The 25,766-nt window shown below is 34.4% G+C and overlaps 1 protein-coding gene across 2 annotated transcripts in view; it reads right to left on the minus strand.

The window, feature by feature from the left end:
* Nucleotides 1-23,294, minus strand: part of KAB1 (potassium channel beta subunit 1) — a 34,777-nt gene extending 11,483 nt beyond the window's left edge. Inside the window, exons 1-3 of one of the 2 annotated variants that reach the window (XM_089808554.1) lie at nt 22,676-23,294; nt 9,870-10,013; nt 8,322-8,486 (exon numbers count right to left, since the gene is read on the minus strand). In XM_089808554.1, the coding sequence (XP_089664680.1) occupies nt 8,322-8,486; nt 9,870-10,013; nt 22,676-23,254 (888 nt within the window). In that variant the 5' untranslated portion in view covers nt 23,255-23,294. Of the gene's footprint in view, nt 1-8,321; nt 8,507-9,811; nt 10,014-22,675 lie in introns of both variants that reach the window. The other variant, XM_089808553.1, reaches the window with a different exon arrangement.
* Nucleotides 23,295-25,766: the final 2,472 nt, after the last annotated feature.

Raw genomic sequence — 25,766 nt, forward strand, 5'->3', positions numbered from 1 at the left:
AATATGTGGATGGTAGAAAGCTTGAGAAACCATGCCACAAGCCAATAGGCAACTTGGATCAAATAATAGCACTAGGGGATTGTTACTACAACACTACCCATCATATGCCGAGTACAATCTTTTCTTATGGCATTATATGTTTATATCGTACTACCTTTGATTGATTCAAGATTCATTGATGGTAGAATGTCATTCCTCTATAACCAAATTCCTCCCTAACAACAAGTAGTACAAAATTCGCACAAGGTCCTATAAATTCTTTGTAAATTCACAATGAAGGACCTAAGTGGAATTTCGCGAAATTTTGGGAAAATCCGTCAATTAGCGGCAGAATCTGGGAGGAATTTAACAATTTTCATACATGTTTTGACTTTATTAAGGGTTTTTTCAATGTTCCATGGCATTTCAAAGACAAGGAAGGGCAACAACAGGGGACAAGTCTTTGGGACATTTCCTAAAGAGGCAAAAATATGGGACGACAGTATACAAATTTTTAAAATATCTATGTGTGTGTGTGTGTGTGTGTGAATTTTTATAACTATATTGAGTTATTATAGATAGAGGGAAAAAGAGAGACAAATATGTCAATAATTGATTATTAACAAGACAATGTGCAAATAAATCACTTGTTCATGAGTTACAATAGTAGTATAACAACATAAATGATAATAGAAGCTGTATAAATCAGTATAACAGAATTATAACAATAATCTCAAGCACCATGGTCTATCCAACATGTCTCAAACATGAATCCACATCAAAATGTCTCAAACATGAATCCACAAGTCTCAAGCATCAAAATATAATAGGCAACTAGAACAAGCTATGAAACTAAGCCATGTTCTAGCAATCAAATGTCCAAAGGCTGAATATCATTTGAGTCACTATCTCCATCTAGCTGAAATAGCTCATTCAATGAATGTTTAAATTTTAAATTCAATGGCCTTAAGTTCACACACACATATGACTTGAACTATTTTTTATTCTAATTATTAAATATTTAAAAAGCTATCAAATTAAATTTATACTTATAATATTTGTATTTAATATAAGAAATTTAACATATGTTTATTTTGATGAATATTAAAAACTTGAATTTTAATATATTTTCATATTTATGATTTAATATATATAATTTTAAATATATTTGATCATGAATGTCATTGTTGAATATTTAATTATGAATTTTATCGTCTGTAAGCATTCATACCTTGTGGGTCCCCACATTGTCAATTTGGTAAAAAGAAAAAAAAATGTTTTTATTTACATTTTAATGCCAAAGTTCATCCAAATATTTCAGGGACGCTTTATTTTCAAGGACAAATTAGCCAAGTTTCAAAACTTGCCTAGGCCTTTCAAGGACAAATCTCCATCCCCAAAATGTCAAGGGACGGGTCACCATCCTCAAATGTCAAGGAACATTCCCTAATGCTTTTAGACATTGGTACCAGTGGACTTTTCCTTTTTGTCCAACTATCCCCTGAAACATTTGGAGGATGAAAACAAGTCCCCTAGGGATAGGAAACATGTTTCCATGTAAAAGGTTTTTTTTATGCCTATTTTGATTAATTTGAACCTCCAAACCTATAAAGGCCAAAAACGTAAAACATATGTCATTTGTGCATTTGTCAATAAAAAAGAAAACTCTGTGCTGCCACTGCCAAACTTTCATGTTTGGTTGCCATTGCTCAAGGAGTGTTGAAAGGTGATTGTCGCATGCTCTAAGCTGGTTTGTCAGCTATCCATCCACTATGGAAATATGTGAAAATGGTTCAGCAACTACTAAGTAGAGGAGGTTTTCTTTGGATTTGCAGCCATTGCAAAGAGGATTATAAAAGCAAAGTAAAAGAACATATGTGCTTTATCCCTCAAAAAAGGCATCAAGTTTTGTCTAGGCAAGCCATTAACTACTTAGTCATCGATGATGACTCACTTTATCCTTAATACAAAATAATTCCAGTTACTTATTACAAAATAGTTCCTATTACAAGCCAAAATTGATAGTACCAGTGACGAAGCACTAACCACACCAAAAATAATATACTAAGACCTCTATTGCAGCTGCAACTCTTAACACTTTTCACTTCAAAAACTCCATCATATGCATTAACACGTCCAAACACCTCTATAGAACAAGTATATGGGTTTTTTATGTACAAAAACATATGCTTTTTAAAACACATGCTTTTGGGTTCAAATTCCCCACCATTATGCATTTCAATCATAACTCAAGTCAAAAAACACATTAGTAGACTTTTAAAGTGCAATAACATGTGCTTGGGTTCAAATTCACCACTTATTAGCATTGAAGTGATATAAAAATGTGTTATCCTATGTAAAAAATCCACCTATATGTATTTAGGACATATTTTATTGTCAGTGGGTTTTTAATAGTTGTTTTGCATGTTGATGATATGCAATGAGTGATAAAAACACCACCTTTATGCATTTTAAGTGTCTCATGTAATTAATTTTAAATAATAACTATAGTTTTCAATAAAGTAATATGAAAATAGACTTTTAAAAGATAAATTTCATAAAACATTAAAAACAATGGTCAAATTGACTCGGAATGAGCTGAAATTTTAAATGGATGCCAAACTTTTAAGTATTAAAAATAATATTATTTCATGCAATTGCCAATAAAAAGTCCACTTTTGGAGGATTTTTACACAAGACACATTGTCACCTTGAACTACTCCACCTTTTCCTTTATAACTTGAGCTAGACAACTTTGTTTGAGGCCTAAGTTAGCTCGAAATGAGTAGGATTGCAAGGACTATCATCATAAGGCAAAACAAGACTCAAAATTATTTGCAACAAAAAGAAAAACAAAGAAAAGACATGAAAATTTACCAAAGATCAAGCATTTGCAATTGAAGAAAAACAACTTCTTACCGACATTTGGGGACTTGACCGGAAACTTTCAAAAGAAACGGACGAATAAAGTTACATTGAGCACAATTCAAGGATAACAAATTGCCTGCATGAAACTTTACCAATACCGTTAACACAAAGAGAATGCACCTACAAATTCATGATAAAATTTTATAGAGTTGTCACAATTTTGTGATATCAAAATTGAGTACATGTCACAATGCTATTATACTAATTTATATTGTTGCTATAATCATTTAAGTTGTTATAGTATTGCTTGTAACTCATGAATCTATGATTTATTTGCATATTGTCTTGTTATCAATTATTGACATCTCTCTCGCCTTCCCTCTATATCTATATTATGTTAATATATTTTGAATAAAGCCCCCCACCCCCCCCCCCCTCTCTCTCTCTCTATATCTCAATATATAGAGATCCCCTACCATCCCCTACTATTTTTGGCCCTTTAGGAACATCTCGGAAACACGTCCCTTGTCATCATATGTGTCTGTGTCTGTGTGTGTGTGTATATATTGCCATCCCCTACTGTCCCTATTTTAGCCTTTTAGGAATGTCTCGAAAACGTGTCCCTTGCCGCATATATATGCATGTGCTGCCATCACCTACTATCCCCTATTTTTGGCCCTTTAGGAACGTCTCATATGTTAAGTTTGTAGCTGCGATAGAGATCTTAACTCTCGAAATCTGGACGTTATTACCGTTATTGTCATCTTCATCTGAAAAGGACACTTAAGTTTGATTTGTAACATTAAATGTAATGACATGTGTCATTCTCATGCATTGAGGCATGGATATTCGATGAGTCATATTTAATTATAGGAGTAATAAGAATCTCAAGAAACCTTTGGTTATAATGTGAAGAGTCTTTTCTTTTGTCATATATATCACATTAAGCGATGGGCATTGTACACTTGAACATTTTCATTATCAATAAAGATATATTTGTGTTGTGTGGCTAGGTTTTTCCCTTCATTCTCGAAGGGTTTTCCCAGGATATTTTTGGTGTTCTTTGTTTCAATTTTCTCTTTTATTGATGGTTATCTTCATGGATTTCTGGGCTATAGTTTTAACATGGTACAAAGAGCCATCTATTTTTGTGTGCATTGTGACTGCTTCTTTTGAATGTTTGCCTTGATCATATTCACATAGTTATGTGAAAACATAAATTTCGTATTGGTAATTTAGCTTTTTAAATCTGGATTTGAAGTTGTAGGATCACGTGTTTTATTGGATTGCGTCAGTGAATATGAAATTTCATTTTATCATTCTTCTAATTTCCTTGCAAGCCTTGTTTTGTTCTATCATTATATGGTTCTTTGTTTGTGCTGCATTGAGTTCAATCACTATTGCGTCTTTCATTTACCCATTTTATTGTTGCCATCGTGAGTATGGTTTGGAGCAGCTATTTATCGTAGGAAGGTCATTGTTCTTGAGAATTAGTAGATTATTAAGGTGAAATTGTTCCCTCATAGTTGTCACCGTCAATAATGAAATATCTTCGTGCATTCAACACCATTGAGTTTTCCGTGCTTCCTAGTAGTGGTTGTTTTGTAATTGTCTACCATTAATTATCAAACACTATTGTATCATACAAAAGGTTTAATAATGATTGAGACTATGTGGATGATGGCATAAAATGACATAGGTTGTATTATCGTTAAGTGTTTATCGTGCAAATGTCTCCTGGTCCACTTTCATCATAGTATTTTTTTAGTGTCGAGCTTTCACAAATGCTATATAGTAGTGTACACTGAAGCATAAGTTAGTTTGATTGTAACGATGAGCAACTATCTTTGGGATCGAGATAATTGAAAAATGGTGAGACTGTCGCTCGAATACTGGGGCAATATGGCGACAGACTTGACCACAAGAGAGTAGTAGATTTTTGAACACGCTTAACGTGGGTTTATCAGCATTATCCTTGTCCGGATCTGCATTTATTGTGCTCTGTTATTTGGTCTTCAGAGAGCTTCGCAATTTTCCTTCAATCTCATATTCTTCTTAGCATTATCTAACAATACGTCTGTAGGTGGAGCTCTCCCTGCACAAATAGTATTGTTGAAATGAAGCACTTTTGGTATGTGAAAGACAGTGGAGTGTCGAGAAAGCAGGGATTTGGTGTGCAAGCATGATTGCTTGATGGGTATGGAAGAACACAGGTGGTCAAAGCAGGAAAACACACCATCATGGATCAAACTGCTCTACTTGCTCAAGACCTCCGCATTCTGGATGCTCTCCTTTCTTACCCCTCCACCATTCTTGATCAATGAATTTGTTTATTTTATGCAATACGTTACAAAAGTGAAGGCTTTGATTTATATTGTTGATTGTCGTGTGTTGCATCTCATTTATTTAACATTAAGCCACATGTGTCTCTGTCTTTGCCTCATATTACTCTGTATATGTGATAGGTAAATTATTTTGAATGCATATTCAGATTGCACTTGCATGGTTATATCTTGTAACTGACCTCTCATAATCATCTTGTTATGGAAGAAGATCATTCATCACTGTTGTTGTCATGATACATCACTCTTTCGTTATGACTATCTGAGGCACGTAAGTTACTGTATTGTGTAATATGTATTGTAATGACACTGGTTCAAGAAGAGTATATGGTCGGTCAATTTTGTTGAGCAATCATTTTCTTGGAAAATATTATTTGGGTAATTCCATTAAGCTCTCGTTGTTTTTATATGAATATAAGTTGAAGCCTAAATGTGATGACCATGATAGTATGATTAATCTCTGGAACTTGTAAGGACATTCACTGTCATCTTGGACAGAGTTGTAGTTGTGTTGGATTGTTCTAAAGGTTAAATATGTAGAAATTCCAAGGGTTTAAGAGATAAGTATTTTTTTGTTTTTGTTGTTTGCCTTCATTTTTGATGAGTTGATTTTATTTATCCTTCTTGATTGCAAGATACATCAAGATTTAGAAGGAGATTTTAGCTTCAAAGGGAGGCTTCATAATTAAGAGGGAGTACTTATGGAATCCCTATCACTCTCATAGATGCTTGTGATGCTTGTGGTATTTATTAAATTTGAGAGTTAAATGGAATCAAGTCTTAGTTTGTTATTGTCTATTTTATTCTTGTATGAATAAATGAGACTGTAAGGTCAGCTATGATAACTCTTTCACTATGCGATAGTGAACATCATGTTGAGAGAGTCCAAGATGTTATCACATTGAGAGATTTCGTGATGGGAGTAGGATGTCATGTTGAGAGATTCCATGACAGTTCACGTTGAGAGAGTCCGTGAATAAAGGCTTAGCTGTGAGTCTTACAAATTTTTTTCATGTTGACTGATTCTATAAATATAAGTAATTGTTACAAGTTTTCATGTTGAGTGATTCCATGAAGAATATAAGTAATTGTTACAAGTTTTCATGTTGAGTGATTCCATGAAGAATATAAGTAATTGTTATAGATTTTCATGTTGAGTGATTCCATGAATATAGCTCATTGTTACAGGTTTTCATGTTGAGTAACTCCATGAATTATGATCAGAATTTATCATTGACATTTTTTTTGGTTGCAGCTTTATATGATTGTCCAGCTAAAGATCTCTCTCTTGCTAAAAGGAAGTGTTAAAGTTTGTAGCTGCGATAGAGATCTTTATCTCTCAAAATCTGGATGTTATTACCATTATTGTCATCTTCAGCTGAAAATGACACTTAAGTTTAATTTGTAACATTAAATGTAGATGACATGTGTCATTCTCATGCATTGAGGCATGAATATTTGAAGAGTCATATTTAATTGTAGAAGTAATAAGAATCTCAAAAGACCTTTGGTTATAATGTGAAGAGTCTTTTCTTTTGTTATATATATCGCATTAAGCGATAGGCATTGTACACTTGAACATTTTCATTATCAATAAAGATATATTTGTATTGTGTGGCTGTGTTTTTCCCTTCATTCTCAAAGGATTTTCCCAAAATATGTTTGGTGTTCTTTGTTTCAGTTTTCTCTTTTATTGATGGTTATCTTCATGGATTTCTAGGCTCTAGTTTTAACATCATAAACGCATCCCCTACCATCCCTGCCACTGAAACCCTGTGGAACATAGATTTTGCCCCTTTAGTACAACTTTATCTTCCTTTGGCATATTTTAGACTACCTACTAGCTATTTCATGTCTCAAAATTGCCCTTAGGTAGCCTCTCTTCAGCACAACAGGAATATTCATGATTGAAAAGGATCATAAGTATTATTAGTTTGGTATCCCTAGGAGTGTAAAAATGGCTCAATAAAATATGCAAGCATTATAATAATTATGAAAAAAAGTTGCTAGTAATGAGCTGCACATTTTGATAATTTTGCTCACACAGGAAAATCTCAGAAAGATATCTCCTAAAAGTCGTGATATGATCTTGAGCTGGATAAATAATTATCATGATTAAAATGTAAAGAGCTTGATATATTGGAAACGGATTGGATGCCATCAATCTGCAAATGGAAAAGAAAAAGTCCATTCATATCCAATTTCTGTCCTTATATCTATAGAAATGTATAGTATGATGTTGCTCTATAGCTTTCTCTAACAAGTGCAACTCTGAGCAATTATTGCAGCTTCGTCAATCAATCCTATGATCCCATTCCTTGGATATTAGATTCCCAAGAAGACCAGCACTGTAAGCTTTTAATTGCTTGAATATCCTAGTATCATCTTTGGATAGCAATTGTATATTTACAATCCTTATTCAACAAAATCATGTCATGTTTATTAAAAAATATCATTATCATCAATACATTTATTGATAACATGAAAAGTTTGATTTATGGCATCAATACATTTATTGATACCATGAAAAGTTTGATTTATGGCCTATGTGGTCAGGCTGCCACTTTATTATCACCTATTTTAATCAAATTGATTTTCTCTGTGCTTGTTTGCACGTACTCACTCTTCTTCTAATGGATTCCTAATATAGGCTTTAAAACTACCCAAATCTCTGATGTGTGGACTTTTGAATCAACCCAAGTTCAGAACACAACCTGTATGTAAAGGACACATTTTAAGATCCTACCGCTAGGTGTAGTCTATAAAAATTGTGACTACTGTTGCCCAAATCTAACAATGCACACATGCTGATGCCATAATGTGGTTCCTATTTTTTGTCGAAATCATGACAAGTATGTTAAGCCTATTAACAATCCTTTTAAATTGTTATCCACTCTAGAATTCAACGTGTAAGTTAAAACTCTTACACATCAGCATGGATGATACATGTGGAGAAATACTATCTTGCTTCTCAAATTACAAACAATGGGAAACTTTCCTTATCATAAAATTTATAATCTCAATCAAACGCTATTTTATTTATAATTATTTTGCCCAACACCTAGTAATAATTTAAATTTTAAATTAAACCCACCCTTCATTTAAATTTATCAACAAAGTGCACTAACTCACCTGGCTTTCCTTTGTTGCACCTGTAATAACAGTGCTGACATTTGGATTTGATGCACACCACGCAATAGCAAGTTGCGCTAAAGGCACGTCCAATTCACTTGCAATTGGTTTCAGTCCCTCTACTTTCTTTAATACATCATCAACCAATGACCTGGATGCTAGATTCTGTACATCATGAAAAAAAACTGAAGAATTATGAAACTTATCACCAGTAAAATAAATTGAAAAAGCTATCAAAAGTAATCAAAAATCAAAATGATATATATATATATATATATATATCTAGAGAGAGAGAGAGAGAGAGAGAGAGAGTGAGAGAGAGAGAGGAATTGAGCCACTGAAACTATGAGAATTGTTTCAAACCAGTCTGTGTTATTAGCCAACATGTTATTTTTATTAACTTGGGGCAGAATGCATCATCATCAATGATGGCTTCTCTTCCTTTCAGCACATCCACAATAATGTAAACCCCTTTTTATGCCATTCAAAATAATGGAATAACTATTAACAGTTGGTCTACAAATATAGAACCTTTGGCATTGTAAAACTGACTAAGCATGAGCAATCCAGCAAAGCCATCAGTTATGCAGTGACAAGCTGAAAAGGAGCAATATCAGGAGGTATATAATATGTAGATGATTTACTTTCAACCTAGTAGCAGTAACATCTAGATGGTTATGATAAAGCTAAATGCTAAAGCCTTTTGGGTAGCAACTTCACTGGTATGTGATTTGATTTATTCTTTTCTGTTTAACCACATGATTTTTGGTGTGGGGATTGAAGGGATTGAATAGAATTTCTTTTAGATTTATTAGAAAGCAACTGCATGTACTTCTATAGTTTACCGGTGCCTGTATTCTGAATGGTTTGACTTAATCTAGGTACACGTGAAACTGCAGGACTTGTTCATTTTGCACTCACGGGTGAATAACGTTCAAACAATGTCGATAAGAATAAAATACAACAGGCAAGTTAAAACACTATAGCAGACAAGCCAACAAGGGAGCTAAACAATGTCTTTCGTAAGAACAAAACCACAATAGGCATGTCAAAAACTATAGCAAGCAAGTTTACTGTTTAATTTAGACACCATGCTCTTTTAGAATTTAACCTCTGCTAAGAGTAGCTTGACATGTGTCACTCTTAAATTTCAGGTTATTTGTCCAAGAATTGAAATCCTACTGAGAAATTGCAGATCTCAAACAAGCCTAGGAGGAAGAGGGGGACTTGCATCCCGGAAGCTCTTATTTGGTGAAGGTTCTTGCAATCAGAAGCATTAACATCAGAGCAGCATGAAACAAGCAATCCAGATCCGATCTATGTGTGTGCATGTGTGCCCCACAAATCACACAAACAGGTTAATGGGATTCAAAGTGCATCCAGAATTAACAAAAAGGAAGCATAAAAGAGCTACACCATCAAAATGAAACAAGATACTAATCAAAAATGTATTTATGAGAAAACTAAAAATGAAAAAATGAGGGGCATACAAAATCCATTTGTGCCTGAAGACATTCCATGGTAATTATTTTTCCAATGATAGCACACCTTGTAATTTTCCAATGCAAATCGGCTGTCTTGAGGAATATTCCCTTTAGTATACTTTCCAGTCAACACACCGGATGCAAGAGGACTCCATGTAGTCAAACCCAACCCATAGTTATTATAAAGTGGTGAGTATTCAACTTCAACCTGCAAATTAGTTCAAATGACTGGCATTAGTTCATGAACTTCAATTTTTTTAAACACCTGCATCCTTAGAATACCAAAAGCCAAACCTTAATACATCATTTAGCTTCACCATTTTTTTACCAGTTGTTTTTCCATCCATTGTTTTTTGGAAGAAGAGATGCAGCCTAATCAACTTGGTAAGGATAGAGCAATAGAACATAGCATTATCAAATACAATAACAAAAAAGGCATTTTCATAATGGGGACATGGGAGCCTACTTTTCCTGAGGCATAAAAAATAAAACATGGAAGAAAAACAGAACTAAACCAGCTTCGTTAGAGCTAAAAATCAACAGTCAAATATTGCCCCAATGTCAAAAGCTACAGCTAAGCAAAGTACAGTAGCCAAAAGTATTCTCATCACCTAAAAGTTCATTTCAACCAATTGAACTTTCTCAAATTGTTAATCGTAAGAACCAGAAATATCTGTACTAAACCAACAGATGCTAAGAATAATAAAATACCTTGAACACGTAAAGGATCTTTAAGTACTATTTCTGCATTTACAATACAAGGACTCCATCTAATGCTATAGTTGAGGTAATTAGAAAAGAACAAAATAAAAAGGCTATAAATACTTCAAACAAAATGAACAATAATAAACTGAATGCTTTGCCTAAATTTAATCCATTGCAACATCCTTCACCACATTTGTTGTTTATAGCTTGATGAAGATTACGTCAATACTCAATAGTCTAATATTTTATTGACAGCTAAGGCCCTAAAGGCAATAATCACTCAATGGTTCTTTAATAAATAGATGAGACAAAGCAACCAAAAATGCCATTCTTACTTACTGCAACCAAGAACAATGAAATCCCGGATCATGTTATGATATTCAATAGAAGAATTAAACTGTGCCAAGAATATAAGTTTTAATAAATGAAAGCAGCAAGATTAATGGATCCAAAAAGGCCTTGACTGCATATTAAAACTACCAAAAGACACCCTGAGACCAACGGCGTGATAAGTAAAAATTAACATCAATTTTGGATGGGTATTGATTCAACAGGAATCTCAACAGCAAATAACTGTAAGTTCATTCATCAAATATCTGAATAGTGATTTTGTGTAGTTGAAAATGAATATGTGAGTCCCACCCTTTGTTGGATTAGACATTTATGTGATTTTGATCATTATGATGTGAACACCTTGCCTTGTTGCTTATTATTATGATGATTTACATCTTTGCTCCAGGATTAGAACATAATGATTAATAATTTAATTGTATAAGTAGAATAAGCTTCAAACACTTTCTATGCTTGAAGAACAATTAGAAATCATGTTGCTTAGGTGATTTTATATTAAATGATTAGTTAAAAACTTAAAATGATTAGGTCTCCAGATTTATTGAGAAAAGCTTTGTTAGTAATTCCCTTACATGAATTTTCAATTTACTGAATGTTTTTATGCAATGGTGATATTCCAAAAGCATGAGGATTATGTTTAATTGAAATTGAAAAAATGAGTTTTTGTTATGTAATGTTTAATTGAACTAAATAATGTAATTGGCTATTGGTCACATGTGTGAACGAGTATGCTTTTAATTATGTTGTGTTGGCTATAATATTCCATGGATACATTAACGTGTGAATTCAAGCATGCAAGATAAATGCATGTCAATGGAATCAGAGGTAATTGCGAAACCTTATTGTGATTAAACTCATAATGCTAAACTACAGTCCATTTGGAGGCTATCTATATGATGTAATTGTTGAAATGTAGATTGTGAACATTTAATAGAGATTCTGTTGTGTCCTAAAATTAACAAGGTTAGGATGTGAGTTGGGTTGGCGTCCTTTTTGGTAAATTTTAGATTTGATCTTTTGGGGATTTTAATTTTTAGAGGGTCTTCAAATATCTTATTCTATGCTGTACTTTGCAAGGCCCCATGGTGGGTACCTATTGGACCCTTATCTTGGACTACGATGTAATGTCCCCTTGTGTAATCTGTTAAGGTTATGGGATGATTTGGTTATAATTCAATTGCAAGAGACTTCTTCCTAATTAATGTTTTTACTTATAAAAAAAAATACAATATCTTCATAATTTGCAAGAGTCACATTGATGATACCACTTGTATAATAATGATAATATTTCAACTCAATCAATTAACTTATGAACTGCTATATATCGAATGCAATATAATTGATGTAGTCTAACTCGATGAATCTTGTATCGTGCAATCGATGTTTACACAATGGATATAATCGTTATTCTTATCTCTAATATATGAATCTTATTGATTTGATATCATGGAATTTATCTTGCTGTCTCGGATATGGCTATGTCATTTATGCAATCAATCTTCTTATCACTTATGGTGATGAAACGCTAATCGCTGTTCCTGATAGCACATTAAGTATGCAATGATGCTACAGTTTTGGTCTGATCAGACCTCCCACTTTGTGGTAATTGCTTCTCTGATATGCTAATTCAAATGGTGATGTCTCTGAGTATTGTTCCTGATTGATGTCTTTTAATGTATGCAACCAATTGCCTTAAGAAGGCTAATGCTTAACTTGAGCGATCCAAATATAGATGAAATACGAAATAGAAATTTTTGATGATTTCCTGGGAATGATTATTGATCTGCCTTTATTTCTGCCTCTCTGGTTTGAATAATGTGACTCTTCTCAAAAGACATCCTTTGATACAAATTTGTTTAATAAGAAACTATATTATCCTTTAATCAATCGCACCTCTCAGTTAATATAATTACTGCCCTTGAGACTTTATTAATTTGCTCCTCTAATAAATCCCGACCGCTCTCTCCTGTATGGAATACAGTCACAGCTTTCAATCACTTTAATATTAAGGTTGTTTAGGTCTTGGAACCACTGTTTGTTCTTCATAAATTGATCTGTAATTTTCCATAATACTTAATCACTTCTTGTAGAAGTTAATCTGGCCAAGAAGAAACATCCCTCAGCGATCTACGGTGCTATGGGCTTTTGTCAATTCATCATAGGAGTGTGGTAGTGTAAGTATTAGATGTTATGTTGAAAACCTGTTGGCTCAGCAGGAATGACAACTGAAGTAGTCATGTTTTCCTGTTAAGATTGGGGACATCATATATGGCCAAGATATGACACCTCTGCAATGCCCATTAAGAGGAATGACAAACTTCGAGTTTGAGGCTGTGGGACAATTTTTCCCACCCCCATCCCCATATTCCAAAGTTTACCTATGAGAGAACTTACCTTGCAAGACTTTTTGCGGTTGTGTGTCCACATGCACCTTCCATCCTTTATATCATACACGTGTGTGAGTACATCTTGAAGACTCTCATGGGTTAAATGTCCAAACACTCTTTCACTCACACGTGTGAGATCTTGTGGGGATATGTGCTTTGATGGTGAAAGGGAAGTTGACTAGTGTCATCCCCATTGAAGTAATTCAAATTTGGATTTCTATTTATCATCCATCTTAGGATAAAGAAGGGAATTTTGGTCGTTCTACAATTTTTCAATATTGTGTGCGCGAGAGAGCTTAGGAAAAGACTTGGAGTTGAGAGGGAAACTTGGAGAAAAGCTTGGAGGTCATCACCAAGTCTCCTCAATCCTTGGATATCTTAGAGAAGTAGGCCCCTGAGCATTTGTTTTATTTCTTGTATTATGCATGTGTGGATGTAAAGAGAAATGGAGTCCATATGTTTCATTTTGTGTTTGCTTCCTTCATGCTTTTTTATGTAGTATGCGATAGGTTGTCCCTCTTGATGAGAGTGTTTGTAGTATAGCATAGAGAGAGGTTGGACCATTCGTGGGGATTGATTCATCCTCTGAGAAGGAGAAGCTTGGATAAAAACACCCTCATATGTCTCCCATTTCAAGGGAATAGTAGTGAAGGAGATGTATTTGGTAGTTGAGAATGAGAAAGAGGAATAAATGGTGGTAGCATAGTTTCTTGAGTTGTATTCCCATTATGGAGAGTTGCCCCTCTTCTCCCCCAATATGAATGTTAAAGAAGACTCTTATATGTTGTTGTCTTGAGTGAAAAGGAAGTTACGAGTATTATATGGTTGTGCAATCAAATGGTTCTCATTGTTACTATGTGTTTGCTTGTGTAAACGAATTCCCTTGGAACCCTCCTAGCTCAAGGGTGACTTATAAGCAAGCTAACAGTTGAGAAGTAAACCTCTCATTGGTCATTGGACGAGTTTTGAGTTTTTTGTGTGTAGTTATTGAAGGACTAGTTGAAGCATATAAGCCACAAAAATGGCAACCTTATTTGGATCATTGTGAATGTGGATATGGTCAAGTGCTTGAGTAAAATGTCTTAATAAGCTCTTTATTCCAAGTTGATATTATTGTAAAAGAAATTTTATTCCAAGTTTGTAATTGGTAATGTTTTAAGTTTTAACAAATAAGACTTTCAATAGAAAATGGGATTCCCCCCATAGTGCAACAGTGAGTTGTAAGCCTATGTTGATACAAATGAAATGTTCACGTCCTTTGAATGCAAACCCTACATGTCTGCACGGTAGAGTGAAATTTGCTTAAAAACCTAATTCTATTGATAGCAATAACAAGCACGAGTTTCAATGGATGCAGTTCCTATTGCAGATTGGTCATTTTTTGAACACAAAGACTCCTCGTGCATTGTGGCAACTTGATATCCTTTGTATTTGGTGCCAACCCCCGATGCCGAATAACTCCCAAGTTTCACAATGTTCCATACCAAGCACATGGACCCTTCATATGCCAGCTTATAAAAAATCACAAACCATTCATATATGTCAGCTCAAATGCATAGTTTGTCTACCACTCAATGGTTGACCAAGACATAGAAACATGAGAGTTATAAGGATATGGAAGATATACAAATTAGGGAGTTATAAGGAGATGAGAAGTTGAACTTAGTAGTACCCGATGATTACTAGAGGATTGTGCCATTGGAATGGATAGAAGACATTTCATGTATTTCTTATGGCAATCTGAACCTGGCCCTTGATTTTAAAATTGTTGATTTCCTACCTTGCCAAATTTTGCCAAAATTTGAATATTGAGTGGGTTTTGTGATTTGTGAGCTTTCCTCACATTTTTGCAAGATGTGTGATGGATTTCCTCAGAATCTGAACTCTTGGCATAGTTCCCAATCAAGTAGTTTGGCATTTGTGCCTTTTCTGATTTCGCTCAATTTTGGTGCCTTGGGTGTTTGGGAGGGCCTTATCCTCCAACTTTTGCATGTTAGCTTGTGACCTTCCTCATGTACTAACAAGATGCTTGATGGATTTCATAGGAACCCATGCTCCTGGCACAGTGGCTGATTGAGTTAGTTATTGTTGTGCCTTTTAATTATTCTCACTCAATTGTTAGCTTGAGTGTTTTGGGAGTCAAGACACTCCTATCATTGTTGTATTGCTATTTCTTTCGGCTTGTGCTGGCATAATCCATGTTTGAGGTCGAGCTCGCATGTGATACATGGACGTTGAGCATTGAGACTGCGTCCAAGCATTTAGTTGAGTGTTGTTATGCCAAGCTCTGAGTGACCTATGCTCTCAGTTTGAGACCGATAGAGTCCCATGTGTATTTTGGGTTTTCTAGCCTTTTTGGTTTGGTGCATTTGCTTTGTGCCTCGTATAACGATAGGTTTTGATTGCTTGCATAGAGATGTGGAGTGGCTTCTCACATGTACCCTAGCTTGTAAGTGGCTCGATATAGTAGCACAAAGAAGTACTTAATTAGTGAAAACATAATAAACTATAATGGGGTTAAAACTTAATGATAGGAGTAATTGACTACCTAGCCACCCAAGGGTGACGATCGAAGGAAAGTTGGTGTTTGGCTGTTTGAGGACATTGATTGAAGACATGGTATCTAGCCACTTAAGGATGTTGATTTAAGATACATTCTGAGCCTATAGAAATTGATTGAAGACTTGCTGATACTCAAGCTACTCAGAGCCAAGTAATGTCACTCCACTAGAGTCCTTGCATGTTAGCCTTTATAGCTATGCATAGTATCCATGGTATATGGCAATTGCATGGTTTCTTGGTTGTATTTGAATATCGGCCCACATGTTGAGTGTTCTCCATGTGTATATGTATTTTGCATTGAAACTTTGTGACACCCTATTTGATTATGCATTTAATTGCCTCATGTTTGAGGTCAGCAACGAGTACAGCAGGGAGGGCGTGAGAGTTCCACATGGAAAGGTGGTGCTACACTTTGCACTTTACCACTGATGAGGACTAGTGCACATGTGACGGACTTCCTCCAGAATCGCACACTTCAAGCATTGAGTGTCCCATGGTATGTCTCACCTAGTTCATTGTTGTATGTACATTTATGATCTTTTAGTTATGTACTTAAAACCAAGTAGCCGGATGAAATTCAAGTTCAAATGCAAGTTTGAGATTTGGGCACAAAATTTGCTCAAAATTTTTCAAGGTGGGTTCAAGTCCATTTTGGGTTCATCCATACAAAAACATCTTTTTATAAAATAAATGTATGTGCATGTGTATATGTATGCAGCAGCAAATAATTCTGTACACCACTATGCTAATGGTGAAGCAACATAGCAAAATACTCCACCATACATATTAATGTTTCAGTCCAAATGACATATGTTTTGCCTTTTTAGCCTATTTAGTTGTTTATTTTAGGGTTAGAGGGTTGGATTGACTAAAAAAGACCAATTTTTGGAAAAAAGTCAAAAAAATCCATTTTTGGCCAAATTTGGCTTAGGTCCTGCCGCAGATTTGCAAATTTGCCATAAAAACAACAAAACTTGCATCAGGTTCATCTGACAAAATTGGGCAGACTTTAAAGGTTTGCAGCAAACTTTCGCAAGAACATGACAAGGACCAGACTTTTGCAAGAGCCAAACCAAACTTTGGGTTTGCCAAGGAAGAATTTGGTAACATAGACTTAGAATAGTTTCCTTAATGTAGATTCTCTTGATCTTTATATAAATATGGACATTTATGCTCCTAGTGTAGTTCTTTGCTTATGTTATATCTAATATTGCAATTAGGTGGGTATTTTCCTCAATTTGCAACCAGTACTCCTTGCTATGAAGCGAGCCTGCATTTTAGTTGCACGTTGGTGTCGGCAAGCCTCCTTGGCATTAGAACCGAGATTGACCTCATACTTGGGCTCCAAACTTGACTTTTCACCTTAGTAAAGGAGAGTATCACTTTTTCTTGATATTTCACCACTTTTTGACCCACAAAACATCACTTTTGACATTTGTTGCATTGCCTTCGATTAATTTTTCATCAATTTTGGCATTTTCTGCATCTCTTTTAAAATGTCGCTTCTAAACAAAGAGTACTTCCTGAGGTCAAATTGAGAAGGTTAATTTAATTCTGGATACCCTTTATCTTGCAGAGACCACCTCAATCATAACAAACTGGATTCGGTAACATCTGGTTATATTTCCCCTTTCCTTCTATGTTGTAGTCTCCTCAATGAGCGATCATTGATGATGATTCAATCATGATCTGTAAGGTTCGTAGATGTGATCCAAACTCTCACGAAGTGACTTGAAGGTGCCTACTCCATTCACACTTGAGTATTAGGTTACTTGGGAACCTTTAGAAGTGATATTAAGACTTCCACTTGTGTACGATCGTGAGTTGATCATCATGATAATCTTGCATGTGGTGGCATGCTTGTATGTTTGGTTATCTGTTGCACTCGTGTGATTGGTTTACATCTTTACCTTCAAAAGAAAAGTGTTAAGCGCATGTTTTACCCTTTGGATCCTAGGGTTCCCTAGTGGGGCATTACAGACCCTCAAGGTATGGAATTAGAGAACAAAAACCCCCCAGTTTCCATCACTGGATATATAGATTAAATCCCCTGATTCAGATATAAGGCAATCCCACCTAAAAGATTGCAGATGAGTTTCAAGTGACACAATGGTGAAATCTTTCTGCCTGATATGCTAGAGCAGAAATATATACGGAATGCTTCTACAGAGCTGATAATTATATCATTACAGATGACTGTTGTATTCAGAATTTCAAAAGAAAACCTAAAACAGGATACTGCAGTATTTCATTTCAGAAATGTATGCATAAGTATACTTATGAAGTAGAGAACTCGAGAGCTAAGCTGTGAGCTTCAGAAAATGTTGCTGCACTTGTTTCAGCACTCAGCCATAAGAATCCAACTGGATTTTCAGAGTGAATATTCACTTTCTCACTCTCCTTTTATTTTCCTTATGTTTTGCTTTTCTCTTCATTGACTACAGTCTGTACACATATGAAATGCATGTATAAATAGGGACAGGCTAATCTCCAGACAAAATGCACTAAAGACAATACAAAGTGAAACTCTTTTTTTCCAGATTCACAAAAATGTAGTTATGCGGATCATGAAGATCATGAAGATCAAATGCTGAAATTTTCAGAAAAATCCATAATATTTTCCATTTTTTGAAAATTGGTCAACTATACAGTTTCTAGGGAGGATAGCTACATCCATATAAATATAGCCTAAATCACAAGGTTTGATTTCGAGCACAAGTTCGGCCAAAACAAAATTTATATGAAGTTTGGTCTGGATGAAAAAAATATCAATATTAATTCGCCTTAAATAAATTTTAATTTTAAGATATAAATAATGCATTTAATAAAGTATTAAATTAGTTTAACTATTATTTTTGAAAGAATTTTAAATTTAAATTTATTATAACTATATATATTAATGTTTTAAAAATGAATATAATTTTTTTTTAACTTTTTATGGGCATGGAAGACATTATCTAAATTAAAAATACAAAATTCGATAACATTTTTTTAAAATTTAGTAGAACAAAGATACAGAATAGAACCTTAAAAAACCATTTTTAATGTTTTGTATAATGTCCCCAAAAAAATAATAAAATAAAATCCTTAAAAAAAAGTAAAACAATGAAAATCTTTCGACTAGGAGTTGGCGGAATTGCAACCCCATTGTACTTTGGTTCACGTCAAACTTCTAGGTATGTTTGCATCCGACTAGAAGGGTGTTGCCATTGTTTCCGTCGGACATGCAGGGTGTTAACAGGTTCGTCATGTTGGACTGGCAGCGCGTCGCTCCTGTTTGTGCCCAGGGCAAAGCTTTTCTAGTGTGAGCGGGGGCATTAGACGTCAAACAATAGAAAACCCCAGGGAAATCTGTGCTTTTTGACTGCATTATTTATTGAATAAATCCTAAACAATTTGCAACGCGAATTTAGATGCCAACAGGAACAAAAATTTTGGGGTTTCAAATAATTCGTTGAATTTTGAATTCCATGGATGAAATTCGCGGAATGCCGTGACATAGAATACAGCAATGGAGAACCCAAGGGGGGTTAAGCTCTTGGCTTCAGGAAAGGATAACATACAGTTCCTATTGCCACATAATTATGCAATAATTTTAGCATCTGTCATTAATTAAATTTGCCTTGGTTCTTTTCCATGAACAGAATTATAAGGACTAGCAAATCTAGACCTGTCCTTTCTTTTGTGGAGTCGGGATGCTGCAGCGTATGAAATTAAATTATACTGAAGGTTGTTGACTTTAATATTGTCCTTGATACAAATAACATGAAAAGGTGGCATTCTCTTTCAAAAGTTAATTTGGCAGCGATCTTGAAAAGTGATTTAGAAAAGTCAGTCAGATGTGGCTCTTTAATATGTTTTATAATGGAGCAGCAAACGTGGTTTTGTTTTTAATATGTTTTTAGTGGAGCATCACCTTTGGAATATTCCATTCATCATAACTATGGTAATTGACTTGAGTTATCCTTCACGCGGTGATTTGTTGTTCCACGTGTAAGTTTTCTATGGCGGATCTCAAACAGCTTGTTTTTTTATTAAAGAATTATGAAGGGAAAGTGTAAAAGATCTTTCATTTTGCTTCTTTTGAATAATGTTTAAAACCCTATTCAGGGCACTTGCCGCCATGATAATGTTTACCCTTCCTGTTATTATCTCATTCTTTATTCTTCCGGCAAAACAAACTCTGGTAAAAGGTGTTTTTGTTACTTTCTTAAAATGGGTGTCAATGCTGGTGCTACTGTGATATTCTTTGGAGATTATAATGTGTCCTTCCTTTTACTCACAACGGTTCTTTGTGTAAACGTTAAGAAATAGCTTTTAACTGTAAAAGCTAGTCATTATTCTTATCATGTCAAAGTACAATTGATACTTGTTGTTTTTAATCTGGAGTACAAGTATTTGTTGAACCTATGACAGTTATCCAAGCTGGTAAACGGTTGGTTTTGACAGTTTGACATCAGTTGATGGGCTGAAAGAAGATTAAGATGACAAATTTTGTCAGCGGATCGCTTTGATAATTGAATGTCTTTGGTTTTGACAGTTTGACATCAGTTGATGGGCTGAAAGAAGATTAAGATGACAAATTTTGTCAGCGGATCACTTTGATAATTGAATGTCTTTCTGTTCTTGATTCTTTAGAAGAATGATTAGGTTCTTTGAAAAGCAGTTGACAAACTATAATGTAAAACAGTTGCATTGGTTGCAACTGATATTAATCTTTTTGACTGTAAAATATTTTAGTATATACCTATATAAGGGAATATGTCTGTGTGAAATTAAGTATGTGAAAAAAGTGAGATACAGGCATATTTCTTGTGTATGAAATACTTGTTGGAACCTTGAGAGCAAAATCATAAAATTATTTATATGCATAGGTGTATGTATGAGAAACATGCAGTAATGTATGTAAGTGAAAATACATTGTAAAGAGAAGAAAGGGTTGCAGCTCAAGCAGTTGAAGCTGCTTGAAACTGCAGTTGTAAAGAGGAGTTGTTGCTCGGTAAAATTTACAGGTTCTATTGGAGTTGTATTTTTTCCTATGAGAAAACCGTAAGGTTTTGAGGATTTCCCACTCAGCACAAAATCTTGTCCTCTTTCTGTAAGTTGTTCATATTGTTCCAATATCTTATATTTTGATTCATGAACAGTTTATATGTTTAATGATCTTATGGTTTAGCATTCCGCAAATATTTTGAATTAAATCTTCTATTCTGATTCACCCCACCCCCTCTCAGAATAGTCATTACTTCCAACAAAGGTTAGAACCTGTTGTTTGAAAAGTCTAAAATAAGGATAGGGGACAAGAATGACAGATAAAAAAATCATTTATGATTGTGGTTTTTTTTAAAGTGTACAAACTCTATTTAAGAGGTTTCAAATCAACCTCTTGAACATTTGCTGCTGTTCTTTCTGATCTGTTATTCTGTTGGGTATAATATTGCTGGCTGTCCTAAGGAGTTTTCTACCTTAAGTTTTTGCCGAGTTTAGACTGGGATAGTGCCTCAATCAAGACCCTAAACCCAAAGCAATAATAAATCAAAAGATATGAAATCATCACATGCAGGTGCCCCGGTGTATCCCAAAACAAAGTCTGAAAATAAACACATTGCTTAAAAAACCCAGATTGTTTAATGCCCCTACTAATCCAGAGACATCTAACCCAACCATGAGACTTTGGACTGTCATCAATTACTAACCTACATCAGTAAGGTCCAATCAGGAAAGGAAAAGCCTCTAGCCAGGCGCACAAAAGTGAGGAACAGAAATAAGCTTATTTTCAAAAGAGTTCAGAATCCAGATTGTAAAAGCACTAAGTAGACCGCAGATATTGAACCCAAGATTGAAACTTCAAAATGTCATCAATTAATAAATCTAAACCAGTAAAGCCCAATCGGAGGAGGCAACCCTATTAGCAAAGTGCGCATAAATGAGAGTTTGAACTTTGAAACTATAGGGACTCCATTACGATCCTTTGATAACGTGTAAGTCCCGAGTAGCGAGGATCACGTGGCCTAAAAAGATTAGTTTGTAACCTTGCTAAATAATTCTCTCAGATAACTATGCTTTGAACTATAATATTCCAATAGGTGAGGCTTAGAATTCAAGCGAAGTTCAAAATAGAAGAAAAACAGGAACAAATTGAAAATAACGATCGACATGGTTAACTGTCAGCAATCTCTCTACTATCAACATAAACCCAGTTTAGCAAATCTAAAAGAAGGCCGAGCAAACAATTTCCAAACAAAATTTCCTCACGTTTCTTTTCGATTCTGAAATTAAGCTTAAACAAATATTGGAAAGAAAACACAGAACCGAAGGATCTGAGACCAATTGTGAGGATAATGGTCCGTTAAAGGCTTAAATCTCTGGAAGTGCTATTGGGTCAGCCTTGACTCCTGGTTAGTTCCGAAGGAATAGATCCCCCTGCCAATAGCTGCAATTTAGCAAAAGGAGGTTTCTGAAAAAGATATGTCTTTACTCAAGACGTTGTAATCTGCTTAAGGACAAAGCTAACAATATCTATAGTTTCTAGAATAGATGTATACTTCCTCAACATTTTACAGTCTAATCAAAGGGATAGGTGTAGATATCTATCTAACCCAGTTGATTCCAATATTTTTTCCAAATGCATCTGACATAAGTGGTGAAAGTGGGAGATATTTTCCACAGCACGTCAGCATTCAACTGTGTAGTTATGCAGAAGTTAAAACCATATCACAATTGAATACTGATAGCAATATCAAGTAGTGAATCCAAAACTAGTAGCCCAACTGAAAAAATCACCTCTAATGAACCAAAATCTAACCCAATATGGAAAACTAAACCCACCATCAATAAAACAGTGATTTGATCCCAGAAACCTCACCTTGTGCCTGGAGAGAAGATTGTACTCAGGCTGCTCAACACAGGGGCCAACCATGTCAAGTCTCTTGGCAATCTCCCAAGCTTCAGTGATCTGCTGAGCGCTCCATTCGCTGGTGCCCCAGTAAAAAGCCCAGCCATGGTCAATGACATAATTCATGGCCCTGACGGTCTCCTCAATGGGAGTGGAGGCATCAGGCCTGTGACAGTATAGGATATCCACATACTCCATATCGAGGCGCTTGAGAGAAGCCTTGGTGCCTTCAATAATATGCTTCCGAGAAAGCCCCTTGTCATTTGGGCCGGGGCCTCCCCAGAAGAGCTTCGTCGAAATGACCAGGTCGGATCGCTTCCAGCCTAGCTCACGTATGGCCTGCCCCATGATTTCTTCCGCCCTACCATTGGCGTACACTTCAGCATTGTCAAAGAAATTGACGCCATTGTCTCTGCAGCACTGAAGAAGGCTTTTTGCTTCTTTCACATCCAGCTGATTGCCGAAACTCACCCACGCCCCATATGATAGCTGGGACACTTTCAGTCCTGTGCGACCCAGATTTTTGTACTGCATGTTGTGCTTGGACATCTCTGCTCCACACTGCTCTGAATCTCTAATTAATGTCTTTGATCTCTTACCTGCATATGGGGAATTTATGCTTAATTTTGGTCATTTGGTAACTCAATACCGCCTTTTGATCGGACCCGCATTAAAAAAATCGACCGGAATGGCAGCTGGTGCAAGACTAAATGTTTATGGTAAGAAACGAATCATAGGTTTGGAAGAAGAGAAGTGGGTCTCTTTACACTTTTGGAATAGGATCCCTCACCAAATGCAACGGAGAGGTAATTATCATTGAATGACTGAAAGATTTTATAACTAATAATGTTCGCATTCAAAATGTGTTACTTAATTGATTGAAAAAATTGCATTCATTATATTTAATGTGTATTAATTTATTTATTGTTATTTAATTAATTAATAATTGCAATACATGATATATCTTGGGTTTTGGATAGGTCTTGTTTATTTATGAGTGCAAGTAAGTTTCATTAATTAGAGATATATGTATGTATTTAGTAGTATTATAAGGTTAAGATAATTAGAAAGAAAGGGAGTATTATGTATGTCTACATATGTTTGTATATATATTTGTGAGGTTTTGTGTTATGAGTATTGAATATGAGGATTTGAATAAGATATTAATATATGTTTTGAAAACGAAAAAAGACTAAATGTCATTATCGTATTTTATTTAAGATCATTATATATACATCATATTATAGTCAACAACATGAATATTAAATTCTATTATAAACTTATTTGACTATTATGATTATATATAATAGAAAGGTCAATTTATTCTAAGTACCAATATCAAATCATACAAAAAGTTATATCAATTTCATTTAGAATAGACATCTATTGTGTGTTTTTTTAAGGACCAATAGAGAGAAATCTATTGAATGTTTTTATAAGGATAATATAGAGACTACGTATTAAAGTAATTGATTATCATTTTTATGTTATTATATAGTATAACATTTATCTTTTATTTTTGCATTTAAACGAGAAAGGCAATGAGGATAGCACTATGAAGCAGGTCATGGAGGTGTGTGAGGTTATGTGTTATAAGTATTGAATATGAGGATTTGAATAAGACGTTAATATATGTTTTGAAAACAGAAAAAGACTAAATGTCATGATCGTATTTTATTTAAGATCAGTATATATACATCATATTATAGTCAACAACATGAATATTAAATTCTATTATAAACTTATTTGACTATTATGATTTTATATAATAGAAAGGTCAATTTTTTTAAGTACCAATAGCAAATCATACAAAAAGTTATATCAATTTCATTTAGAATAGACATCTATTGAATGTTTTTTTAAGGACCAATATAGAGAAATCTATTGAATGCTATTATAAGGATAATATAGAGACTAAGTTAAAGTAATTGATTATCATTTTTATGTTATTATATAGTATAACATTTATTTTTTATTTTTGCATTTAAACGAGAAAGGGAGTGAGGATAGCACTATGAAGCAAGTCATGGAGGTGTTGTGCGGGTTGGTAAAGTTCGTGCAAAATTATGAGATCGCAATATAAACACCCATGTCAAATCTAAATTAGAAAGAAACAAAGAGAGTAGTATGTTTTTCTATATATGTATGTATTTATGTGTGTATGTATATTTATGTGTTATAAATATTGAATATAAGGAATTGAATGAGGCATCAACATATGTTTTGATAACATAAAAAGATTTATATGTCATGATCATGTTTTATTTAAGATAATTATATATACATCATATTATAGTAAACAACTTAAATATTAAATTCTATTAATAAACTTTATTTCATTGTTATGATTATATATAATAGAAAGGTCAATTTCATTGTAAGTAACAAGACCAAATCATATTATTTTCATTCAAAATAGACATCTATTGGATGTTTTCTTAAGGACCAATATAGAGAAATCTATAGAATGTTGTTATAAAGATAATATAAAGACTGAGTATTAAAATTATTGATTCTCATTTTTTATGTTTTTGAAATAAAAAGTGACCAAAAACAAGGGGATTGGCCCTTACAACCAAAATGTTGGTAACTAGCACATTACCAACAGAGACCAACTAAGAACATTAACGAAATAAACAAAAGTTCCACTTAAGCATAGTAATACTTCTGCATGTTACCGACCAGCATAATGCTATGAACAAAACCATCTAAACTATAGAAGAAGTCTAATATGTCTATCATACTACAAAAGTACATCATTAAAAACTATTGACATAACCATGCCAACCCAAGTCTAAGCAACAGCTGGAAACTAGCAAATCCAGAAACACTAAATTAACATATAAAACTTGGATCTGAGGATCCCCATGAAACTAAAAAAACTTAATTCATAGTTTTCTCCTTTCCCTTCACAGCCAGCAGAATCCGAACCTAGTCATCAACTAGGAATTTGAAGAGGAGCTTATAATCCTCCATATCCATTCCAGTATCTTCCTTCTCTTGTGCCAGCAGTTGGAGGGTGGTGGCAGCAGCATGGGTGACCTTAAGGGTAAATTTAGAG

Source organism: Cupressus sempervirens, chromosome 11, assembly GCF_028749045.1.
Source record: "Cupressus sempervirens isolate cs-2001-9-10 chromosome 11, ASM2874904v1, whole genome shotgun sequence".
Taxonomy (NCBI): domain Eukaryota; kingdom Viridiplantae; phylum Streptophyta; class Pinopsida; order Cupressales; family Cupressaceae; genus Cupressus; species Cupressus sempervirens.